We start from the raw sequence: 25,877 nt of genomic DNA, 5'->3' as shown, positions 1-25,877 counted from the left end.
GTTCACTGCTGCCTGCAGGATGGTACATGACTGCATTCATGGTGACATGAGGGAGTGAAGTTGTGAAATTCAACAGCGGACTGGTGATGGAGTGATACAATTTGGGTTTATTTTTTGTCCAACACTGATCTAACGTTTTGGAAGAGAAGACTGGAATAAGCCATACGGCGCACAGCTCCATACTGAAGTGTTTAAATTAGTCTGAGGGGAAATTTAAAAGACCTAAAAATACAGCGTTGGTTTCTTCCCTACAAAGAATCATTTGAACTTCCCACCGCAGAGCGAGAGCGACATAAATAGTTCTGACATGTGGATGTAATTTCAGAGGAGGAAAAAAGACAGATGCAGAGAAATATAGCGAGCAGGCTGAGCCTGAGCATATAGTAGATTATAGGAAATTTAATCGAGGGCAGAGCGGGCGATTACAGAGTTATGATTTCACAAGCCGCCATCAGCATCGATAGGACAGATGGAGTAAAAAAACACAACTCGATCCACTTTGAAGAGAGTTAAGTAGATTAAATAATTTCATCCGAGCGTCATCAGCATCTGTTCGAGCGCTGCAAGGACTCTTGGAGGTAGAGCTGCCTCGGGTCAGGGATGGGATCCTCTCTGCTGCTCCATAATCTGGACTTTCTTCTCATCTCACTGCTCGGCGGTTTGTGCCTGGTAAGTCTTCTTTCTTTTTTGTATACTACATATGCAACCATTTATTCTGTGTTACTTTAATGTTGCAATCCTGCATCCGATCTGTGCACAGATCACTGACAGGATGTCAAACAGTGAGCAGGCAGAAGAGCGGCTGTTACTGCAACCTGTCCGTTTTCTGTTAGGAAACGTTTTAATCGGACAAAAACAAGTTTATTAATCATAGCTGCTAAATTTGACTCACGGCTTTTGATTTCTGCAAACTTTGCTCATCATGCCAAACACGATTAAGGCATTATCTGCTCAGTGTTGAGGAAAGATGCTGGCCTCCAAGATAAAAGACAGAAAGTAAATTTGAAGTCACTCATATCACCTCATCACCCTTGATTATGTCTGTGCTGCACGTCACACTCTTGTCACACTCGTATGCTGCCAGTGAGCATATTTGAGCTGCAAAACAACAGACCTGAGCCTAAATTACAAGACACATGGCTGAGTGTTGCCACACGCATTGACAAGACAGGACAGGACTTGAGAGGTTGACATGGCACCTGGTCAGCAGCTGTGATTAATGGCTGCACTCTTGTTCTAGTAAGCATCTTCCCACAGTTACAACACAATAAGTGTATGAGTAAAGCAGCGCCTGGTAACCCAGTTCCTCTAATAGGGCGGGCATTGTGTTCGCTGCAGATTGTTTCACAGATTTGCAAAGCTCTCACTTAGCTGGGTGTGAAGCAAATCTCGCAATGGGGGTAAATATTTAATTCATATCTGCAGCAGTAGCACCTGAACAATTTCAGCCTCTCTGAGTCACAGCTGTAATGATTTATGTCTGCACAACATCGTGATGTATAATTGTGCTTTCAAATATTGCCATAGCTGTATCCAGAAAGCCTGCTGTGCACGCACACGCGCGCGCGCGCACACACACACACACACACACACACACACACACACACACACACACACACACACACACACACACACATGCACACACGCATGCACACACACGCTCTGTGCAGGCAGAGCAGCACACCATGTTGGTTCTGTGTGTTTTGGCTGAGGCTGTTGTGCATTCAACAGGCAGTTCGCCCAGGCTCTGAGGTACAGTGCATTTTCCCAGTGATGTGGTCCATCACTGTACCGCAGTGGACCTCTAGGCTCATTGGTTTAGATGGCAGAGGAAAACAATTATAACATAGCTGTGTATTTATAGCTGATTCAACATTCAGTCGTTAAAAGGCTCTGTCTGTGAATGGTGTTTACCCATTTTTTTTAAGTTGGATGTTTGCTTAGTCTTCCTCTCCTCAAAAAAAAGTATTATTTTTTCCAGACCGTGACCAAACGGGACGTAGATTACACTGAATCTAAAGTTAGAGTGGAAAGTCTGTGTTTGAAGACGGGATACGAGGCTTTTGAAATTGAGACGTTCAGTTGTCAAACTGCAGGACTGTGCCACTTTCCAGAGGTTCAAGTGACAATCTAAGTGTCAGAAATATCAACAAGTGAAACATCATGAACTGAAAGGCCCTGTTCATGTTATCCAACATTTTTATCTGAAGGAAATTGGCTGATACAAGAACAGACAAGGAGTATGTCCATTGTGTTTTACACCTCAGCAGGCGAACCGCAGTGACGGCTCAGACAAAGCACTGGCTCACAGGGCCTTTGTTCAGTGTGACTGGCTGCCTCACTTACTCAGTTATTACATTTATTAAGAGGAAGTAGTGCCTTCAGAAAACCGTGGTGAGCATTTAATTTCTACCTCATGACTGTGTTTTCCCTCGTGATGACTTGCATGTGTCTGGATCCTCTCTGAAAGGACTCAAACTGTGTCTGTCTGCCTGCCGTGGCAAAGTCATGTCAGCTCTGGACAAAATCTGGCTGTGACAACTGTCATGTTTTGAAGTGAACAAGGCAGTTTTGACTCGTTTGACGAGATGTGGAAAATGTCTGCTGCAAACAACTTCAGCTCAAAATATCTTTTTTCCAGAGAAACAGTGGCTTGGTTCCTCAATGTGTCAAAAATTTTAAGATCAAGTAGTTCAATGAAAGTTGTGTTGAATCTGAAAGCATGAATTTCACTCAGAGTATTTGTCAAAGTAATATTGAACTGAACTGAGTGAAGCAGACCAGTTAAAATCCTCATAGATTAAACACTTGTCTATTGTTTACTCAGCAGAGAACAGCTCAATTGATGTTCATATCATGGACACAATCCACTGGATCACCCTTTTAGTCTTCAACACAGCAGAGAGGGGCACACGTAACAAATTGCTTTTTCTAATAAGCACTGCCTCAAGTTTGCCTGTTGGACATCATATAAAACACATTCTCTATGACCCTCATGATAATCTCTCAGAGTGGCTTTATCTATCTCTATCAAATTATCCTCAATGGAACTTTATAATGCAGATTGGAGTGCTGGATAATCTCATCCAAATCTGTCTCTGGTAATTAGGGGCAGCAGATATCTTCTCATTGATTCAAATGAACTGGTGCATTTGTAGAATAGTCTCTAATACTAAAATGTATTATCGCATGCGCCCTTTCGCTGATCCGAAATATGACTTATGATGAAAAAATTTCGACTGACTTCTGTGTTTGTGTGGGTCTGTGTGTGCTTGAAAGAGTATGAAATGAACCATATTCATAAATGTGCTTTTGACTCAGTAATTTTGACAAAACTGCTGAGACTGCAGTCTGTTTACTTGCCTCTTTGAATTATATTTAGTCTGCAGCTTCATGCACAAACTAACAAACTGCATGATTATTATACTAATTTAATGATTTATTTTCTCTTTCATAAGAACTCTGTGACTAAATCCTCAAAATAATTTAATAAATATTATAGGCTCAAATACTTGATAAATTTTGTCTTTGAGTCAATGATGTCAAATAAACTTTTGGATATGATTTTAAATATATTGCACAATTACTGCAATATTAATTTTGTCCACACTGCTCACCCCCAACTACTATATTGCAATACTTTTCAAGCACACGAACAAAGGTTGTGTTTTTTTTCCAATTGAAAAGGCAATTATTTCCGTTTAAAAAACAAATGACACCTCTAACAGGTGACATGAACATAAAACTTGCCTCATAATAATAATATTGACAGCCTCTTTCATTATAACATATGTCTCATTTGACCAATGAAAGTAGGTCATTGCATGAATAGGACCTTCCTTTATTAAATAATATAATATTGTAATATAACTCTCTTGTCACACTAGAATCTTAAGGAAAATGACTTTCATTTCTCAATTTTTCTTATGTGAAAGTGTAGCATCAAATATAAATAAATCAATCCATCAACATGTTTGAAAAGAACTGATGCGTGACAACAGGTGTTGTTAATGTTTACATCCATTTCATTACTACAGAAAAATGACACTATTTCAGTAGTCACAAACTTCTGAATGAAAACTATCAAACTTATTTTGACTAAAATATTCTCTGGAATTTAAAAGAGCTTCAGATATTTATTAATTTGGTTCAGTATATCTTAGATGACAAAAACTTATCCGAGCATGGCTCAGTTTCCCATTACTACCACAACTACTATTATTACCACCTCCACCACCACTACTACTACCACCGCCACAACTACTACCATTACGACTATACTAATACGTGAAGCAGTCTAATTAAGAAAAGAGTCCTCTAACAAACTACATACTCAAGGTTTAGTTAATTAGTTGCATTTGATAACATGTTACAAGATTACTACTTGCAATCAGCATCATCATTGTCTGCACTTGTTAGTATGGTACAAAATTGTCTTTGTTATATAATTTCTGGTGGGCCTTATCTACCAACAGCAGAATGTCTTGAAGAATTTTGGTTTAATTTCCCAATTTATACAGTTTATTTATATTTTATAAATATATTGGATTGGAGTTTCCCACATTAATGAATCCTTGTATTTACAAATTTCATACAAATTAAATGTCTTTAAAAAAAATTAAAATAAATATATATATATATATATATATAAATATATATATATAGTTTCAGCAGAATAACATGCTACTGTATTAACTATGGATTTTTTTAAATAAAAAAAAATATATTTCAGATATTGGGCCAAACTAAATTTCTGATTAAGCTATGTGCTATGAGTAAGTTGCTTATTTTTACATTCAGTGAATAATTCCAACTATGTTGTCTCATTTGTCCACACAGGAAAACCAGTTTGAACTATTACATTGGTTCTTTTGTGCAGATTTAAATGGAAGTGAGATAAATACAGGCCCAGTTTTACATTTCATTAGCTCTGGGAGTTCAAACAGTTTGGACGTGGCTTTGATCTTGATTCTCTCTCTTATCATGCCCCATTAGGACACTGAGGGACAACAAAGCCCTGCCAGGACCAGTTTACACATCTCAGTGTACACCTCTGTCAGCTATGTCAGATCGTATCCGTTCTATTATCACCTACTGTATGTGATGTTTATTCATACTCTAAGGGTTATTTTATGATGAAGGGCTCAGGTTTGTGTGTGTCTTTTCTTCTACTTGTGAAGACCGATTTGAGTGTTATAGACGATAGGAGTGAGGACATTTTCGGTTCCCAATGACACAACTTTAAAGGACTGTTTAAGCGTTAAGACTTGGTTTTATTATTCAGGTTAGAATCCGGAAGTGTAACGGTTCTAGTTGGACATTTAGTTGTATGTTGATCCCTGAGAGCTCAAAGTAATGTGATGTAAAAAAAAAGACATGCAAACAGTCAAAACACAAGCAACTTCAGAAAACATTTTTGCTAATTTGACAACAATGGAGCAACATTTAGAAAAGAATGCAGCAAATACAGAAAACACTATCAAATGTTGTAGGGTTGTTCATTAGCTCTTTTTCCAAAACCACAAACATTCAACTTCAGTAAATTAATGAGTCACCATGGCAACAAAAAGCGTGCACTGTTTTCGTGCCCCTTGGAAACCTTTCAGTTGTAGTGCGGTTTGCAGCGTTTCTCTATGTGGTTGTTTGCATGTGTTTTCTCAAATTGCAGTAGATTGAGCCCTCAGGGGAAACTGGATCGTGTATATGCTATGGGGTAAGGAGCTAGGGGATGCACAATGTCAATGGATGTCCTGACAAACATAGCAATAACAATGTGTGTGTGTTTGTTTGTGTGTATTTAATGCATGGCCAGACTTCAGAGTTATGACCTCATATTATGACCTTTACTTCTCCCAAGAGGGGGAAGATGGGCAGCAGGAAGTGTGCCAGCAATGATTAAATTGCAAGCAAAACAGTGAACATTTTACTTAAAGGTTTCTTTATGAGGAATCCACTTTATGCTTGGCTTAACCAATTTCTACTGACATTTGTGATCATCACAGAGGCAATAGGCTTGTGCAGTAAGCTGCCTATCAATTTACCAATCAGAGCTCACCCCCCAGACAACCAATTAACCATCTGTAAGCCATCCCCAGTTTTAATACAATTTATATCTAACGCTATCCAGTTGGTTTAAATTGAGCAGCCGAGGGTCTGGGAGCAGATTGCTAATTGTTGCTAAACTTGAGCAAATCCCACAACAGAAGAGAACCCACAGACCAGGACAAGAGGGGACCGGCTATCTGGCTATGTCCACGCCAGAAAAACAACAACATTGTCTGAAAGAGCAAGACTGGGAGAAATGCATTTTAAAGATTTGAATCCAATTCTTCGGGGGATTATAGATGTTGTGTGTTTTTTTTTGTGGGTGCTTTTACTTGACTGTAATTCACAGTTCTGATTATGTAGAAGGTTTTTAAATCTCACTCTGGCTTGGCGATGGGGACAATGAGACTTATTGTATTTCAAAAATTCTCCCGAGTGTCTTTTATCCATGGAGCCCAAGGTTGTTCATTTTGGCCTCACAAAAGTTTTGCAGCTGTTTCTGAAAAAAATTTGGGGATGTTTTTGCAGGTGTAAGTTTTAAAAGAATTGCTGCGGGCTTAAGGGGTTAAGGTGTGGCACAGCTTATTCATTTATGGTGGCCCTCTGTCTACTCCACAAGGACAGCTGAAGCTGAATCCATTCAGACCTTTCTCTCCACCACAAAAATGACAGAACTGCGCTTGTGTAGAAAACAACTGCATATGAAGTGAAGATAAAGAGGCAGTTTGATTGATCATCACTGAAGCCAGCTCTAAGCGATCACTTATCGTACCTCTCCAGGTTACACTTCATTTTTAACCACGCACATGTGCTCCATACACTCTCGCCATGTAATCTCCAAAAATGAGTCAAGAGCTTCTGGTTGACTGATGGATTGATTTATGAAAAAAGAGCCTGAAGAGCTGTCATCAGCCAGTTTGCTGTGCTAAATTTTACTAGACCTTACTTTACGTCAGCTTCATACATTTTATTGAACAATGTTTGTTATGCCATTAGTATGAATTTATTACTCTGTGGCCCTATAGCGGTATTATATAATCTAGCTACCTTAAAGCAGTTAACAGATTATGGAACAAATCAGTGGGTTTCACGCAACATCTTTGCCTCCAGTCTCTCCCTCCATCTGCTTGATTAGTGCAGAACAGAATCAATCATCACATGACCAAATCATTTTTCATACACTAATTTTCACTCACATATGCAGTAACTCAGTGTATGGCCTGGCAGTCATTCAGGAGAGCAGTGCACAGCAACACTTGCAAGCTGAAGTGGACAACGCACAATAAAGTACAGTAAAGAAGGGATCAGACTGGCTCTATATTAACCAACTGAGTCCAGTAAAATCCTAAAGTTCAGCTCATAGAATCAATGGTTCAGTGCCAGGTAATACATAACAGTGAAACACAGGTCATTGCTTTGAGCTTAGGTTTGATTACTGGATATGATATATTTTATATAAGAGTATATGAGATATGATACGGAGTGCCATTTTAGAAAAGAAATATTCTGATTATAATCAGGACTATCTGATGCAAGTAGACAGCATGCCATTTGCCAGTTCAGACTGGTGTTAGTTCAAACAGTGAGACATTGATGTATGAGGTGTTTGTGAGTTTTTAATGCAACATATTGCTATATGAGGTAGTGGCAATAGAATAACTGTAGGATTTTATGATATGATAAAAAGTTTCCTGAAAGAAGTTTGGATACTGGAAATAGCATGATTAAATAAACATTTTAAATTACAGTCCTCCTAAAAATGCAGATTTTCCATCCATTTTTTGTATTGATAGTCTTTTAGGAAAATGACACAGAAACCTTCATAGCTTCACAGCTTCACAGAGCAAAATGCATTTGTCAACATCACTGACTAGATGTGGAAAAAAGGGGCACAATCGCATAGCCAGATAATATATCAACCGCTAGAGAATGGTCTGGCTGCACCCATTTCCATTCTGGTATAGGGAAAAAAAAAAATGGTGGTAACGCTACACCCAGGATACAACGATGGTGCCCTTGCAAAATAGTGTTCGGGGGAACTTACTTTGGTGAAACATTTCCATGTGGGGAGGCGAGTCCTGGCATTAAAATGGCAAAATCCCAGCTAGCATGATCCATGTCGTCGCCAAAACATGCAATTTTCAGCGTAGAGGTTGATAACTCGGAAGTTTTTGTCAGCAGAAGTGCAGGAGAAAGCTGACTGACATAGCTGCCCAATGGCAGCTTTATACGAATACTCTACATCCGGTGAGTCAGACTAAATAAGGGGTGAAAGGAGGCCAGGAAAGCTTTTAAAGTTGTGTTTAAGGCATAGTTACGGATAGCGCGTTAACCACAGGGAGCGTAAAGCTCAGCGGAGACGGCCTGGAGATACTGCACTAACTTCTTGAGTGAAATGTCACAGTCGGCGAAACACCAAAAATAACATGTTTACACTGTTCGCTTTCACAGTATCTTGTAATTGTGCATGATGGACTATGAAGAAATGGGAATCAGCAGTAGCATAAAAAGCCAAAGGAGTGAGCGGGTGTATTCAAGTGCACAGATGGTATTTATACCCACCTTGGTGAAGATGTAATTTCTCCGTCCTAATAAGATTATGTGGTTGGCAGATCTGAGACATCCTGTTTTGTAATTTAGTTTTACAGCATGTGTTGTAGATTTAAGCAGTACGGAGGTGTAAAAACTCTGTATCTGGCGCTGTACACGGCTTGTCGCTGTAGATTATGAGTCACTTGCTGTCGTCACTGGTCATTTTACATGTTTGCCTGAATTTTCCTGGGATCAGCATGGGATTCAGCTCACAGAGGCAACTTGTAGTGGGAAAATACCCCTCACACTCACATCCTTATGCTCGGTATTTCACCACAGAGCTTTACAGTAGCTGAGAGGATTCCTGAGATAACTGCAGAATAATCTAATTTCTTGAACTTTCTCTTGGAGGCGCAGACATCTCTGTGCCCTGGTGATCTTTTTTTTATTGACTGACACTTTGCTCAGATTTTAAAGGGCCTGTGAGTCAGACTCGTAACACGTGTGTTAATGGGGGAGTCTACAGTTTCACCAGCATGGTAAGGTTATACCATGGCTGTGTTTGACTCAGGAAAGGGCTTGTTTTCTTGACTTGCCATGACCTCTGCTGTTTTTTTTTTCTTAACTTTTTCAGTTGAAGAATGCTCGAGTATGTGTAACTCAATGCTACTTTTACACCACTGAAAATGTTACACTTCTAACAGATATTTTAATGATGTGCTTCTTCCCTATGAATGTCAGCTGTTAGAAAAATGGTCTGTTTTCGCTGTGTATTGTTGAGTCAGTGGAAATATCAGCTTTTGTTTTTCCTTCTTTTTTTTTTACCTTGAAGGTTTGATGATCTATTAAAACAGCTTATTTGTACTCAGTGATACTTTGAAAGACGCATCTTCAAAAGCTAATGAGTTGAAGCTTGACAGAGATTAGTGAAGGCAAAGTCGTTTAATGATGCCATCTCTCACTTTCACTTCCAAACCTTGTCTCTAGTTCTTTTTCTCATTGTTGAAGTGTCATGAAACTATTTTTTTTCTCTAAAAATAAGCAGTTTTCTAGTTTCCTGCTGTATGTGGCGGGAAGTTAAAGCCACGGCCATGTATTAAACATTTGACGTTTATGTCCTAGTGATACAGCCGTCTGCCTTTCCTCTGTCAGTGTTAGATGAGGTGGTCTGGGTTTTATCTTCAGTCTAGAATGCCGAAAGTCAACATTGTTTTCACTCGAGCACTGGAGTACAAAATTACTCGATGGAAGAAATGCATAACTTCACAATGCAGGATGTCAGGGACACGCAGATTGATTGCCAGCACTACAGTATGATAAATTTGTATGTGATCTCTTTTCATTAGCTACCCACTGTATCAATATTGTGGTGCAGACTTCCTTGCAGGCAATATGCTCGGAATCCCAGAGTACCTCAGTCGAGTTAACGTGAAAATTCTCAGCTATGCAGTTGCCTTTGCCATTGACCGACAGTTCAGCTCAGCCCTGCCCCCACTGTTGGTGAAGAGATTGAATTTCAAATATACAGAAGCTCCCAGTGTCATTGTGCAACAGGAATTGAGGTGGGTAGATAGTTCCGTGTCAATTCCCTAAATCATTGTGAGCAGGAAGAGCAGGATTTCACACGTGTGAGTTGTTTACGTAATTTGGAAGCAGCTCAAACTTTGGGCAGGAATACTCCCCTGGCACACGGCTTATGGCTGAGAGGAGGCTGGGTTTCTTAAAAGGACCTTTATTAGTTTCATTGCAAAACTCTGGGGCTTATGGGTTTGTAAGTACGCAGTTCACAGCTCCAGATTTTCCAGCAATAAGTAAGTAATCCCTACACTGCAGTACAGGGGAAATCTCAGCCAATTCAAATTCAGATAACAGTCAGAAGGTTGGCTGTTCTTTCCAGTGTCAACTCCACAGCATTTAAAACACAAGTCAATGAGAGCACAAACTCTGAATGTTGGTTGTTAAAGTGCTCCATATGGAGTTACTTGGATGCTGAAGTCTTTTAGTATTTATCTTTTAATATTTTAACTACCCATATTTTATTGTTTTATTACTCAAATCACTTTTTTGGCGGGGGTTGAGTTTGGTTGTTTTGCTTTGCGTCAGTTTCTAATCCATAGCTCATTTTGTTTTTTTGCTTGTAAAGGACGTTACTTTACATTTCATTTGTTTGAAAGGCAATATGTAAATAGAGTTTGGTTCACTGATTATTTGATAGCCCTGCAGAGATTAATTAATTAATGTTTTGGACTGACATTTACAAGTGTAATGTTAATTGCGTAGTGAAAGTCAGATAGATGACTACTTGTCATTGTCAATGTCTTGCATGAGCTCTTCCTCCAACATAAGAAAATATTGCTCATTGGTCAAAGTTCACTGTATCGCCCTGCTTGACTGGTGACTATGTTGGCACAGGCTTCTGTCAACACCGTGACCATGGAAGTGCAGTGGATACTAACAAATGACTAAATAGCTGACTCAATATTGAATTAAACAACTAAATAAGACGTTTAATATAATTTGGGTGATTATTTTGAATGTAGAATGAGTTACACAAAGCTCATTTTTAAAAAGTGAAATATATTTTAAGTCTGACAGTAATTTCCAAACTGTGGATTGATGTAGTCGGATTCTGACTCCTCGTATGTTGATTTTAGCGAGCTGAATGAGTCGAACTTTGAAAGGTCCATAAAACAGCTGTTTCTATGTGCCTCCTTGTTGATTGAGTGATTTTTGCGAGTACTCAGATTATTAAATGTATTTTTTGATTTTGAAACAGTATCCCTATGTTGTTGTTATTTAGCTTTTGAAAAAGTAAGTATCTGCAGCAGGAAGTGACACTTTGGTAAAATTGGTTTGGTACGTAGTGGTACTTTGTCTTAACAGTAATGGAAATCTCTGTATTAAAACATTACACCTATCATACAGTGAACAATGTTGGTCAATCATTCATACTTCGACTCACACCAGAGTACAGTAGATCTGCATCCATCCATGTGTGTACTAATGTGCCTTGAATAGAGGCATTGTTGGAAATGTAGCTCATACAAATGTAGCATGGTGTATGTAAGAGTATTGAGTTTATTAATTTATCAAAGTTACCACGTGACTTTCAAGCCGGAACAAAATCTGTTAGAAGCTGTTGGTCATTTCTGCAATTATTTGTATCGAACTGTAAAGGAAAATCAGGATTCTACATGGGCCTGTAGTAAATAATTGTATTATTTTTGTTCCCCCAAAGTTTTATTATTCCATGTTTAAACTCTACAGCTACAAAATGTCTTTACATAACATATTTTCATTCTTAATAGCTACAACAAATAAAGTAATTATTATTGAAAGGAGATTTAAAACACATTCAGTAAGCCGAAGGTGATGAAGTGCCGCAGTATCCTAACTATGATATTTTCGTTAAACATAATTACATTAATTATTATATTTAGATAATTAAAGCATAAAAGTAGCCCATTTCATTTAAGGATGATGAATTTTGAATAAACAATGATAATAGATCTTTTCCAAAACACTGTCATTCTTATCTAAAGACATGAAGCAAAAAAAACAAAAACAAAAGCAGTAGGCTTCTGTGGCTGCAGAGGATGATGCACAAAAAAATGACAAGGTGCTTCAAGTGATGCAACTTGAGTGAATGTTGGTTTAGGCTGAAGACAACACATTTTGAAATGAAAAATATATAAGAATGTGGTGTTTGAAAGAACTAAGTTTACCAGACCTCTGTACCTGCTCTTTAATACTGCTTGAGGCTACAAGAGACACTACTATCATAACAACTTTATCAATGACTGAAATGTTTTTGACATGAAAGAGGAGTCTCTGAAGTAAATAAGACTAGAGCTCCAGTTCTGTCCTGAGCATCATGAATCATACAGTGTTAGAGGAGATTGATACAAAATACTCTCCTAAAGAATTTTACTTTCAAGCTTATTTTGATCTGCAAGAGAAAGTATTTGTTTCAGTTTAAAGTATGTGACAATGCGGATGTTGTTTTGTCTGAAGTACATTTAAAAAGGTTGATTACAATTATGCAAATGAAGAAAAGCTCAGAAAACCTGGTACTTATATGCCAAGGATCAGTTTTACTTCAGTTTATCTCTACATTAAACCATGGATGAACAGTGTATCATGTAGATTTAAACATACAATTTTAATAGTGACCCTTTTTAGTGACTGATGTGGCAGGTGTGTTCACTTCAGTTGTTGCTTTGTCATGTTTGCAGTGAGCTAAATGTGCGATATTGACTTGTATCGCCCTCGTCTGTGCACACTGTTTGCCTTTTACCCGTGATTTCAAGTAATTTTCAGTCAAATAGAAACCTGGTTCAAAGACCTCAGCACCAGTGACCTTGGAGTAAGTGGAAAGTGAAAAGCTCATGCTGACAGGTCAGTTGCAGGCCTCTCAGCTGAAAAGCACACTGAACAGTGTAGCCAGTGTCTGCCCACATTTTCTTCACTCACCAGACAGTCTGAGCATCTTCATCTCCATCTGTATGTATTCATGTTTGTGTCTCTGATATACAATAAATCTTTCATAATGTGATCTATAAGTGGCGTTAATACATAAATGTCTCAGCATGTCATTTAGAGGCTTTATAGAGCAGCTTTTTATAGAGCCAGCAGGGCGGGGAACTTTATTTAAACAGTGATGTCAAAAAAAATTACAAATCAAATATATCAGAGACCAAGGAACTTGTTTACTGTTTGTAGACCAACAAACAACAATCTGTGGCTTGAATTGCCCTCGATTTAAGATACAATATGAGTTTTATTTAATCCCCCTAATAGCTTGTGTTTCAAGCAGATTAATGCCTTGTGGATAGTTTTTTTTCCTGGAAGTCACGGTGGGAATTATGGTGCATGTTATTTATGTTAACCCTTACAGCGACGCTTCAGAGAAAGCAACATATGCAACATGCGAATTTTAAATATCATTTTGAAGGTCATAAACAGTTGTTACTGTCATGTGTTATTCATTTCTACACAGCAGGGGAATCTCTGGCTCAAAGGTATTATAAACAATAATAAATCTCATTGTTAAAATAATTTGGACTACATTAAACTAATGTGGCTCCATGTCAAAAGTAATTACACGTGGATGCCAATGCAAATGTCCTAATGGTTGTTATTTACTTTATTAATTAGTATAATTTGCTGTTTTATTACATTTGAGAGCTGCGGCATGACTTTGCCTTTGCTTTGTGAAACAAACTCTGCTGAAAGGCATTTCAATCAAGGGCACCATCTGCACAAGGTTCACACTTAGCAGCCTCTTCAATAACCAAATCAGATGGGTGGAATATTAGCAGGCAATAGGAGACAGCGTGGGTGATTAAGCGATGACTAATTAGTCTACAATTTAGAGGCTGCATTGGGAAATCAGTTACAATTAGGTGTCTTGTACAAACAGTGTCCTTGTCCCAGTTCTTAGCTGGAAGCAGGCTGCCTGCTGCCTCATTGGTTAACAGTGGAAAAGGGATGATTTGAGTGTTTCCCTCTACACGTGTAATTTTTTTCTACTGCGCTCCTTCCTCACTTAAATATTTAACTACGTCCACAGCACTGATTGTTGAGCTCTGCTCTCACTAGTCATGGCAAAAAGTACAATTATTATGGTTAATTTAATTTGAAAAGAGTTCTATAAAGTTTCTGTCAATTTAACTATGAAATTATACATTTTCCAGAAATACTTTCTACATAAAATATTATGGGGAAATGACTTGTTTTTGCTTATTTCACCACATTAAATGCATCATTAATGGAGCTAGCTTGTGAATGGGTGCATAAACTTCAGGATTTACATTAATTTGTTGTGCCTATTTATTTACAACACTGCCCATTATATACTGAGAGATATTAAAGAGCTGTAAATAATTTTCCAATTAAACACATGTCCATTGTGTCACTGTAGAAATGGTCCTATGGCCCAGCCCTAATCGACTGTGGTGAAAAAGCTTGAGCAAGCAAAATTATCTGCATACCACGAATGCTCAATGGTCACTCATTTAGACTTGTGAAAGTGTTAGTCTGGAACACTTTGTGACATTAAAGTGTTATATGAACCTTAAGTCAACTAATTATCACATTGGCACTGAGCTAGACTGAATACTGGAACAGGGGTCTGCAAATTACATAGATATGCTTTTAATTAGAGGCAGAAGCAGAGAAAAATTGGTGGTAAAGATGCTGATATGAGACAAAAAAAAAACTTGCCCTGGTGGATACTAAAGCCACCTGACCTGGTAGTCATTATTCATTCATGAAACCTTTTGTATAAAAAAAAATACCTTCAGAAAGCTTTCAGATATTTTAAGGCTTCACCTGCTTTCTTCTTGCCACAATGTGTATTTTTGTGAAAGTCTCATTTAAAAATGGATGAGGCCATTAGAATCTATTTGCTGTCCATGCTAATAAATATTGTAGAGCCTTACTTTCTGCAGCCTCGCCTATTTAGTTTTCACAATTACTATAGGTCAAGCCTTTGCAGGGATGTAATTAGATTGACCTGCAAATTTGACACTTCATTAATTATTACAGGTACCAAATGGAAAACCTTAAGAATCAATTTTGAATGGCTGAATGTGATGATGATGCTTTATGAATGTCAATAGGAGCACTGACATCATTTCATGTCCTACCATCAGCTGTTGTCATTTAGAGGATTACTGCGGATGCTGCCAAGCTGTGACTGAGAGGCTATCATATTCCATTAATGATACAGTCTGTGTAGTAAAACTACATGATCTGTTGCAACTGAAAAAAGGCTTTTATGGATTATGAATCCACTTTCAAATATATATTTTTAACCTATGATCACTACATAAATGTACATATATACTCAAATCTATTGTCCTGCCAGTAGTCTGGTACAAGTATTATGAGGTGACACTTGATGTTATGTTGTTAAAATATGATGAAATGTCTAGTGCATTTAATTGTTGCATAACCACTAGTAGTTTTTAAGCCTTTGATGAAAATTAAAATGCTGCATTTGCATTGTTTTACCAGAGGCATGGCCCATACTTGATGTATTAAATCACTTATATAATGCAATGATCCTTCTTTGAGATTTGAGAGAACAACACAATCACAGCTATCTGCCTCGTATGCTGCCTCTCAGCGTGCACACAATGTTTCCATCAAGGACAAAAGTGCTGTTCTTCAGGCTTACGACCAGAGCAGGGTATAATTAGGAACTAAATGCTGCTTTAAGTCAGAATGTGGTCAGCAAGCATTTCCAAAGGACAACCAGTCTTGTGGTTTGTGGTTTTTATCATCAAATGCAAATTGCACAGTTGAAGAGGAGTGGCACTGACTCATAGAGTTTATAATATCCAGGAACCTCATCCGCTAAAACATTCATGCGGTGCAATATGTCACGGGTAACATATTCATGTTTTTTCCAGATAGTGGACAGGCCATTAAAAAGGAGATTCAGCAACGTTATAATTTTCTAGACCCCCTCTATTTTCTGAAGAAAAAAACATCCTGGAAAGTCCAAAAACTCTTGGGATTAAATTTTGAATACATGCCAACAACAAGGAAGTGAATGTTAGCCTATGGTGTAAAGAATGGCAAATGACCAAAACAAGTACATAAAACAAACATTTGACTGTATTCCCATAATAGAGGCGCTTTACAGCGACCAGAGTAAATATTATCCGTATATTATTTATCATCTATGTGATGAAGTGTGATCTGGAAAGGAAAGTCGCACTTTATACGAGCATTTACCTAAAAATCTCATCCTCACTGAGGATCGGCTAACAGAGGGAGGCATTATGGGATGGCTCTGAAGTGATAGACAAAATTAATATGGTTTGCGTTTCCAGTGGAGTTGTAAGCAGAGGTTTTATGTTGACAGTCAAAACAGGCCAAAACATTTGTTGAGTAAGGCCGTGGGTGCGTGTGATGCCCTCCTCCCCTCACATTTAATAGTTGGCTGATTACTAATCCAGTGTTTTGAACATCATGTGGAGCTGACCCTGAAATGAAAAGCAGTAGCTTCTACAAACACATTCCCAGATACTGTATCTCCCTCCTACATAGGTCTGTAAAAAGCATCAAAAGTGATTCTCAACAGGTTTGTAGGTGAATACCTGAGATGTAGAAAATAGTCCAGATTTCACATCAGTCTTCATCACATTTGGTTGACCTGATTGATTTATCTACACAGTTCTCTGTATTACAGTATATAAATTGACTTATGATTGCTTCAACGCTAGATGGAAGAACTGCATTAACTATTTCACTCTTTAAACTACAGTACTCTGTGTGACATGAACAGAGAATATTTAAATAATAGAAAAAGGCTAAAAATGTAGTCAAATCTGAAGATGATGATATGCATGATTGGCAAAGACAGTCAGTGCACGAGCGTGAAAACCTGTCTTGAGAATTGAGACAAATGAAATGTAATTTTACTGTTCTGTGAAATTTTTCAAGTGCCTCTCATTTCTGAACCGCTGCAATTGATGCCTACCTGCACATGAATCTATTTTGTTTATGTTGGAGATGAAGATGGAGAGGCTGTTTAAACCCCAACTGTTGTTTTGGCTCTAAGCCAGTGACTGTCTGAGCAGCATCAGCCGACTCTGTGGCAAACTATCAAGGTTGTCTGTCAGTATTTAATTAAACTCGTCGCCTAACACGTTATGGATGGGATTTTCAAATAGGTGTTAAAATACTTTTTTTTAAATGAATAGTACATGCAACTATTTGCATTTCCTCAATTCCCCTGTTTTTACCAGCGCCTGGTTGTAATGCGTTAATCCCATCAGCAGGTGGCAGTAATGCACCTAAAAGCTGTCTGCCAGGCATTAAACAACGTAAAGAGAAGAAGAGCAGGTTGCGATCAGGCTTCGGAGCTTTGTCAGGTAAAACTGTGTGGCTCCGTGAGATTTCAATTTTGTATTTTTGTTCGAAATGCTCATCCCTGCACGTTACTCATAAACACACTATACTTATTGTGCACCATTATATATTCAACATGAAGACGTTCACCATTCCACAGAGCCACCAATAGGCCATACGTTGATTACTAAGTAGCTAAACTGGTCATTACTTTCTATCACCTGATCATCTTGTGCAGGGGTGTCAAACTCACTTTAATTAAGGGGCCACATACTGCCCACTTTCATCTCAAGTGGGCCAGACCAGTAAAACCATAGCATAATAACGCATACATAACGACAATATTTCTCTATGTTTAAATCATTGAAGGTTTTTGGATGATAAACCCTATTTTAAAGGTCTTTCTACAGTAAACTAGAAACATAAAGAGCAAAAACTCAGACATCAGCCCACTGTTTATCTGCCTGGGCTCTCCTCTGCAGATTTAACGGGTCACAAAGCGAGCAGCAGCTTCTCCCTCCGGAGCAGACGTCGCATTTACGCTGTTTCTGAAGCAATTACTGGATCGATTTAAAAAAAAAAAAAAAAAATCACAAAACGTTTGTACTCATATTTTCATAGAAATGCAATTTATGTCTTTCTGTAATTTTCACACTTAGCAAAGTCATCTGGCGGGCCGAGCCGGACCCCCTGGCGGGCCGGATCCGGCCCACGGGCCGTATGTTTGACACCCCTGATCTTGTGGAAGAGTTTCTGTCAGACTGCTGTTGGTGTTTCACTAACTCAAGCTGTCATCTTGCTGGTGAAGCAGCAAAAAACAAACCAAGTATTTGCAGAAACAGCAAGCTGAATCTTCTTCAACTGTTCAGTTTTCATCTAAGATATCACTTCCCTTGAAGTATCTGCACCGCCCGGCAATTTTTTTATGTAAAAATATAGTATTTCTGACAGAGATTTTTTTATTCTCATTAGCTTTCAGCTGAAGATTCAAGCTCCTTTGAAGCTTTGGTGTTCGGCTCGAAAATACTCGCCTCTCTGCAGTCATGATACTTAACACTAGCGCTATGTTGTTTCTTTTATGCTGATACTGTATGACTTTTTCATGGTCTGACTGAAAAAGAGACTGCTAATGAGATCACGGAGTTGCACTTTGGATCCAAATCCACTGTTGACTTACTGCAGATAATTACACTCCATTGAACTTAAGTGGTTTTTGTGGTTCATTTAAAACTTTTTGGATACTCAAGTTTTTGTTTTGTGTTTTCTAATGAAAGTCTACCTCACAAGCTCCAGCGTTTGACTCTCTGATTCACTGTGGGGCATTTCAGGAAATTACTTTGGTCAACCACAACTTTCCTGAAAAAAAAAGAAGAAGAAGAAAGAAAAAGTGCAACGCTGTTCACAATGTAGGCTGCTGGTAATCCGCCGGAAACCCAGTGTCTCCATTCAATGTGTTCATGGCGTCTATCCACTTGTCTCCATTTTTGATGGACAATTTTTTTTGAATCTCTTTTTATACTTTGCTTGAAAATATTTGCAAATGACCACACAATATATTAATTTGTCATGTGTAGAAAAGTACAACTATGATAAATAAATATACCTGGCATTAAGTTACTAAAACACTGAAATCCCCAAATGCTGGAAATAGAAAATGAAAACTAAGCTGTAAATGTACCTTCACTCCCGTACTGTATAGTGTTAGTATTTAGTCCTCGTGGTTCCACCCTCTCTTGACAGAGTAGCCTAAATGCAGTTCTTTCAATATTGGTCTTATATTCTTGCAGAGAGCTGCAGTTTAAGTCATCAAGCCGCAGTTTGCGACGACAAATAGAAACTTGTGGTTTATCCAAGTGGAGTTTGTATTCTGGCGACCAGTGATGAAAACACACATACACACACAGCGTGCGCTCAAAATAATTTGACAAAAAGAATACTGTGTTTTGAATGAGATGCAGTAAATAAGAATGTCCATGTGAGAGTTGTGTTTACTTTGGAGGTTTGGACTTTGGCCAGTGGAGGAGGAATAGTTTCAGAAATAATCAGGGGAGCACACTTATTACCCAGGATTCTCTTCTTGAAATGGTAAATGATACTTTGCTACGTCGCTGCTAGTGGGAACCTGCAGATGAAGGAGAAATTCATCCAGTTTTTGAGAAAGAAAATACACCCTGAAACTCCATGCCTCATTTTAGTTTAATGTTTCACAGGGGCTTAAACTGCCCCAGATTCACTGTTTCTGGTTTTCTGTTTGTTGAGCTTTCACCTGAAGTAACACCAGGCAGTTAGTAGAAAATAGTCTGAACGTCTCAGGAGCTGTCAGTGGAATATTCTATATTGGCATAGTTAGTACAGTAAACAGGTAGTATCTATCCTTGTTCACCTGCGGTCGAATGTTGTTCCATCTGTGGTTGTTTACAGTGCAAAGCCATAAACGTCTTCATTCTGTAACCTTATTCAGCTCTCAGACTGGACATCCTTATTTCAGGGCTGAAAGTAGTGAAAATATTGATGGATTGAGGTATTGTGGTTTGTATGCAGCGAACCCACAACGGCTCGGTATTTACAGTGCAATTTTAAGCTCACGAAACTGCGCAATTACATCAAGAGACAATGTATACACGTTTTTGTCTCTGCAAGAAAATTTAGAAGTTGTTTATTTCTGATTATAAACAGACACCAGAGAGGGCTTGAAAAGTCTCGAAAATATCAAAAGTTTACTTTACTGTAAGAGTTGGTTCTCATCGTGAGTTGTAGCAGCCAACTACAGAACTATAAATACTGCTTAGAGGGCCGTACTTCTACTACAGTGACAGTATAAGTATGCAAGTCATGGTAAAAGTAAGTAAACTTACTCAAGTACTGTACTTAAGTACTTTTACTTCACCACATTTCAGAAGTTACTTCTGAAACATTTCAGAATCAGTTTTTGAAGTAGTTTTTTTAACATCTAATTTGTGCATTTTAACAAGTAAATCATGTTGGTGAGATTAAAATCTTATTTCAAAGGGAGACATGGGCTAATCAGTGGCATCAACAGAGCATAATAATTCTATCATTCTAAAAATATTCTGATATCCGTGCACTCCTTTTTTATCAGATGGAGCAGAGACAATTATATCTCATATTTTAGTTTGATGTTTGTCTATCAAATTTAAACAAATCTAATTTGCGCTAAAAAAAATGGCTTTAATACATGTTTATAAGTATCTATGTATACATTTTCATCTCACTCTCAATAATTTCCCTTCACATGTGAACTGCCCACTTCTTGCTTTGATAGAAGTGAGAGTAAAATCTTTCTTTACATTCAGACATGTAATTTGTGTCTAGAACTGACAGATGCATCTGCAGTCAGCTGCTCTGTGAGTAAATGTCTGTCTTTAATTTGTACCGTTTGCTCTGGATCACTGAACCAAAAAAAAAAAAACTGAACTGGGAGGTTTTTTTAGCCGCACCTCAGGCACACCGTACAGCATACGTGTTAGTTTGTGTTGTACTGTGGGGATACATATCGCATTATTGCTGCGGTATGGCTCAAAAGCACAGTGAAAACCTCTGTGTGACAGCGTAGAGAATCCTTCTGATTTGTCCGCTCATCTATGCTTTAGTTTTAGCACCGGGCCTGAATTTCGATGTTTTCATTTCCACTTTTCTTGTCACGCTCCGTTAAAAATGAATGTGGTCATTTTTAATACAGTAACATTTGTCATTACCAAAAAGTGACCCACGGGCAAACAGCAAAGCCAGTCAGAGTGACCTATGGGAATGGAAAATGTTTCCTTGACTGGAAAACCACACCTGAAGCACCACGTCACTCTTAAATACAACGTTCAAAAGCTCAAAATATATAAGGTGTAAAACATGTTCGGAATATTTTTGTCAGTGTTGAAACGTTTGTCATATCCGATCAGTCACCATGTCGTGGATATAACCACCGGGATGAAAGCTGAGGCTATAAACATCAAGTGAAATTGATACAGTTTAGTTTAGGAAAAAAAACCTCAGTCCTTTACAACGTTTAAAAAAAAGATTACAAAAAAGTTCTTTATCACAGTTAAAACGGATATAAATACACTGCTCAACTCATGAACAGTTTGATAATTGGACTCTCAAAGTATAATGCAAACTGACCTTTCAGTTACAGAACAAGCTGTCTAACACCCACACCTTCATATTCCCTTTGGGAAAATGTCAGCAGTGCTCATTTTGGGGAATTTTGCACTGAAGGAAACATGGGGTTTGATTGTGCTGTCCACAGCAGTGTGAGCAGGCATGCAGGGAGTGGTTACAGGGTTTTCAAGCAGATGTGAAGAAGAAATAATGTCTAGATAATAGCCAGGTGGAACCTTTGCCTCAGATCCCGAGGGGATCACACATGTGCAGCTAAATATATAGTTTTTTCTGTGTTTTTTTTTGTTATGGCTTAAACATTCATATTGCTAGTTATTTTTGTAACTGGGTTTTGGTGTTGGAGAATTTAATTCTGTTTTGCGGATGCATATCACACCGCTGCCATTTACGCTTACATTTCCCTTCATTAACTCCACACCATTGTCCCGTTTTACAGGTTTACGCAGATGATGTGCTGACGAAAGAGGAACAGATTGGCCTGTTGTTCACAGCCAAACGGAAGTGTGAGGGGAACATCAAGGGAAAGCACAAGGTTCCTGGTGAGTAAACAAACAAAACTAAAAGCCTGGTGACATGGAAGTGGATTTGTGAGACTACAACAACAATGCTAGCATGTTGATGTTTAGCAGGTATAATATTAACCCAGTAAAATAAATACAGGTTATGGGGAGGCGGACACGAACATTTCACAGCAATACAGTCAACAGTCTCATGATGGCACTAAAGCATGACTATGACTCGTCCTTAATGTCTGTATAAAACAGCCAAAATGTCAAAAAAGGCAAAATGGGACACACCGTCACGTCATCAAATGCTGCTTGTAAACAATGCTTCGGAAAGTAAAGAACACCTCGCCACATACAAACAACTTTACAAAATTGCAATAAATAACCACAACAGCGAGTATCTAGGTGCTGTGACTGACAGATACATTACTTGGTGATTTCTTCTCTACACCCTCCATGCGTGGTTGTGTTTACATTATGCGGGAGGGCAGGACAACCCCGTTTTATACGTCATTAATTTTGCTATAAACTATGGGAATATCCCTCAGGAAAGGATAATCAAAAGGAGCATAACGGGGTCAGAAAGTCTGTATCAGAGGTCTCATGGACTTTACGATTTGACAGTGGAACAGCCCTAAGCCCTTGTGGACTTACCGGGAATGCACATCAAAGTCTGTGAGTCCGTGAGAGTGTAGATTGGCATTGGGCCAATGTCATGGCATTTAATAGCTGTTAGCCGTTTTATTATGGACTACAGTAGAAGACTGTCTTCAGCCATGGCGTTAGCTTGACAAAGTCATAGTAAAAGTATGTGAAAATATCCGCTGTACGATGTGTCTTTTTGGCCAGTGATTAGAGTTTTGCTGCTGATAGTTTTTGATTCATTGTTTGAGTATGATGTTTTTCATGTCACAGTAGAATGACAAAGTGATAGCAGTGTTGGAGTTTTTCATGCAAAAACTGGTGTAAATTGGTGTGTTGGAGCGATAATATGATATTTAAAAGAAGACCGAGTCCTTTTATTTCAGAAAAATGTTCTCATTTGTCACAATAGGCTTTAACATTGAGGAGACTCCTTAATGAGTTCCAGCTGAAGGGAGAGGTTCAATGGGGAGTGTAATAAATCCCCCAGAGGCTCCGCAGAACAGAACCTCATGGATGCACACTTGAAATACAAATGTAGAAAGCAGTGAATGCCATCAGACATCAGATGAGGATGGAGTGATAGAGGAAGAAATCAATCAACATGTTATGTTTACCAAGAACTGTGGAAGTAAACCGCATCACTACCAGCGGCACCAGCATGATGAGAGTGAAAGTGAAAGTGAGAGTGCGGACGACTGTAAACACCCCCTTGTTATCCTGATTGGAAGTGATTGTTTGAATGTGACTGTTGATTATAAGAGCTTATACTAATCAGCTGATGTTGTACACTCTCCGGTAACCACTTTGCTTTATTTTTTAAAAAGAAAAAATATGACCGACATTTTTGGGACTGTGTTTTTGCTGATATATTCAAATCCAATATGTTTGATGGAGCAGTTTCGAGGCATTTCAATGTTTACTCTAAGTTGGTGGTTACATTTAAAAATGCTGTTTTGTTTCCTGCGTCCTCTGTGGCTTTCTGGATGCTGAGATTGAAGGCAAAGCTGATCCTGAGGTCTATTTGTGTATTTATGGGTGTCTGAAGAGTTCCATTCTCCAGCAGACCCCAGCATATAATGTATCTCCCTGTGGTTACTGTCATTTTCCCAGTTGATTGTTCACAGTGGATTTTGAATTCCACAGCCAAACCAATCGTATTATTTTCTCTTTAACCCTTGTGCATTGTGGTCGCATTGAGTTCTTTGACCCTCCAAATGATACCCCTTGTAAATGAAACACATAATTAAAAACGTTTACTTCCAGGTTCAGAACACAAAAGCTATTGTTGACTATTCCCTGTAGTTGCATTCCCTGTGTAGTATTTCCCAACTTTTCATGTTTTTTATTAAATGTCCACAAATCTCAAATTAGATCAAATAGAAAACAAAATAAAAGAATTTCTACTATTGAGAATTGCGAGGCCGAATAGCATGTTTGCACAGGCTTTAGGTAAGAACACTGCGCTTTCTCTCAAAGCGTACCTAACTACATGGCACTAGACGGCTATAAGTGCTGATGCAGAGCAGAGCAATCAGTCGAACATTAGGTCTCTCTCAGATCTCAGTCGTGCTGTTTATCTGACCACCGTCATGCTTAATCTATCCTGGCATGTCATGGGGACAGGCGGCCTGGTGTCACACTTCAGCACACACCCCCGAGCACGTACTATTTGTAGCATGAACTTCACTATCATTTAATTTTTTTTTTTTTTATTATTTTTTTTTTATTTAACATTTTTGATTTTACACAATCTTGACTAGATGTTTATGAGTCATATTTTAAATTAATGGAAGATTGTTTTGGGAAACTTTCTTATTTACTTTTTTGTAGAGAGTGAGATAAAATGCAAAGACTCAGCAGCTAGCTTATCTCGGCCTGAAGGGACCAAAAACCATATTTAAAACTAACTAATTAACAGGTCATCTCATTTGTTTGCACAAAAATTGTAAAAACAAACAATGCTATGGTTTTATGGGGGACGTAATATTTATTTGCCAGGCGTTGTAACTTCCTGGTTAGCCGTTTGGAACTTTGACACTGAATCTGGGCTCTAACAAGATAATCAGGAATCTCTGTCACCTTGAACCTATGATGAGCCTTTTCTATATATTATTTTAGTTATTATTATTATAATTTACTATTTATATAGATTCGTATAAATTATAGTTAGCTGCCTGCAGTCCATTTGCAGTACATCACACATCTCTCTTCCACTGCCGTGTTTGTGTTTGTGTGCGTGTGTGTGTGTGTGTGTGTGTGTGTGTGTGTGTGTGTGTGTGTGTGTGTGTGTGTGTGTGTGTGTACCATCAGGAGGAACTTTGACACTGAATCTGGACTCTAACAAGCCCATCAGGAATGGCAAATTGCGATTCTATGAAATGCTTGAGGTGCTGTTTTAGGGGTACAGCAGCACGAGAGAGCTGACCTGCATACCTGATGATGCTATAGGCCTGCACCGGCTGTTGACTCATCATGCATGTGGTGGCTGTTTTCTGACCTCTTTTGGAAGGTTGCACATGTCGGTTCAATCACATTACATCTGAAGAAATTAGAATAAGCATATTACCTTAATAAACAGGGGGGAGGAGAGTCCCCGATGTGGCTGGATAAGCACAAATGTGCTCATTTAATGAGCTTGATTTGACAGTTGTTTTTTTTACTTAACGGCACATGAATTGCTTTGACTTTACTTCATTTGAACTTGATTTGAACTTAACAGTCGTATCTGGCTGTTTGTAATTATGTAGCGTGGAAATCATTTTGAATCTGGGTAGTGGTTTAGCTCTGGTGTAGAGTAAAATTATGGAGACTGTCAAGATTTCGGGAGATAAAATACAAGGAAAGCATTGCTTGTGCTTTCGGATACCCATGTAAGTATTTTCCTTGAAACGGTCATTAAGATTTAGACAGATTTCACTCTTTTTTGTTATATTGTGAGGTAACCCTGAAGCTGTGGGCTGAGGTAAACAGATAATAGCCGCTAGCATGCATTTTTTAGGACTTTGGCTTTAGATCTGTATTTGTCTAGCCTGTGTTCTGCCTGACCACCCCAAGAGTTTTTTTCTGGCACAGCGTCTGTAAACTTGTGGTTTTCTGAACTATTATAGGAGATGAGGAACGATGACTACTTCAAAAACGGCAGTAGTGTGA

The 25,877-nt window shown here is 38.4% G+C and overlaps 1 protein-coding gene across 1 annotated transcript in view; it reads left to right on the top strand.

The window, feature by feature from the left end:
- Positions 1-25,877, top strand: part of pth1r (parathyroid hormone 1 receptor) — a 47,495-nt gene continuing 21,618 nt past the window's right edge. Inside the window, exons 1-2 of the mRNA XM_069157611.1 lie at positions 1-669; positions 22,013-22,115. Coding sequence (XP_069013712.1) covers positions 601-669; positions 22,013-22,115 — 172 coding nt within the window. The 5' untranslated portion in view covers positions 1-600. The remainder of the gene's footprint in view (positions 670-22,012; positions 22,116-25,877) is intronic.

This window comes from Embiotoca jacksoni, unplaced genomic scaffold, assembly GCF_022577435.1.
Source record: "Embiotoca jacksoni isolate LCO1_2020_lvr unplaced genomic scaffold, fEmbJac1.0.p SCAF_22, whole genome shotgun sequence".
NCBI lineage: Eukaryota > Metazoa > Chordata > Actinopteri > Embiotocidae > Embiotoca > Embiotoca jacksoni.
This window is presented reverse-complemented; position numbering and strand designations above follow the sequence as displayed.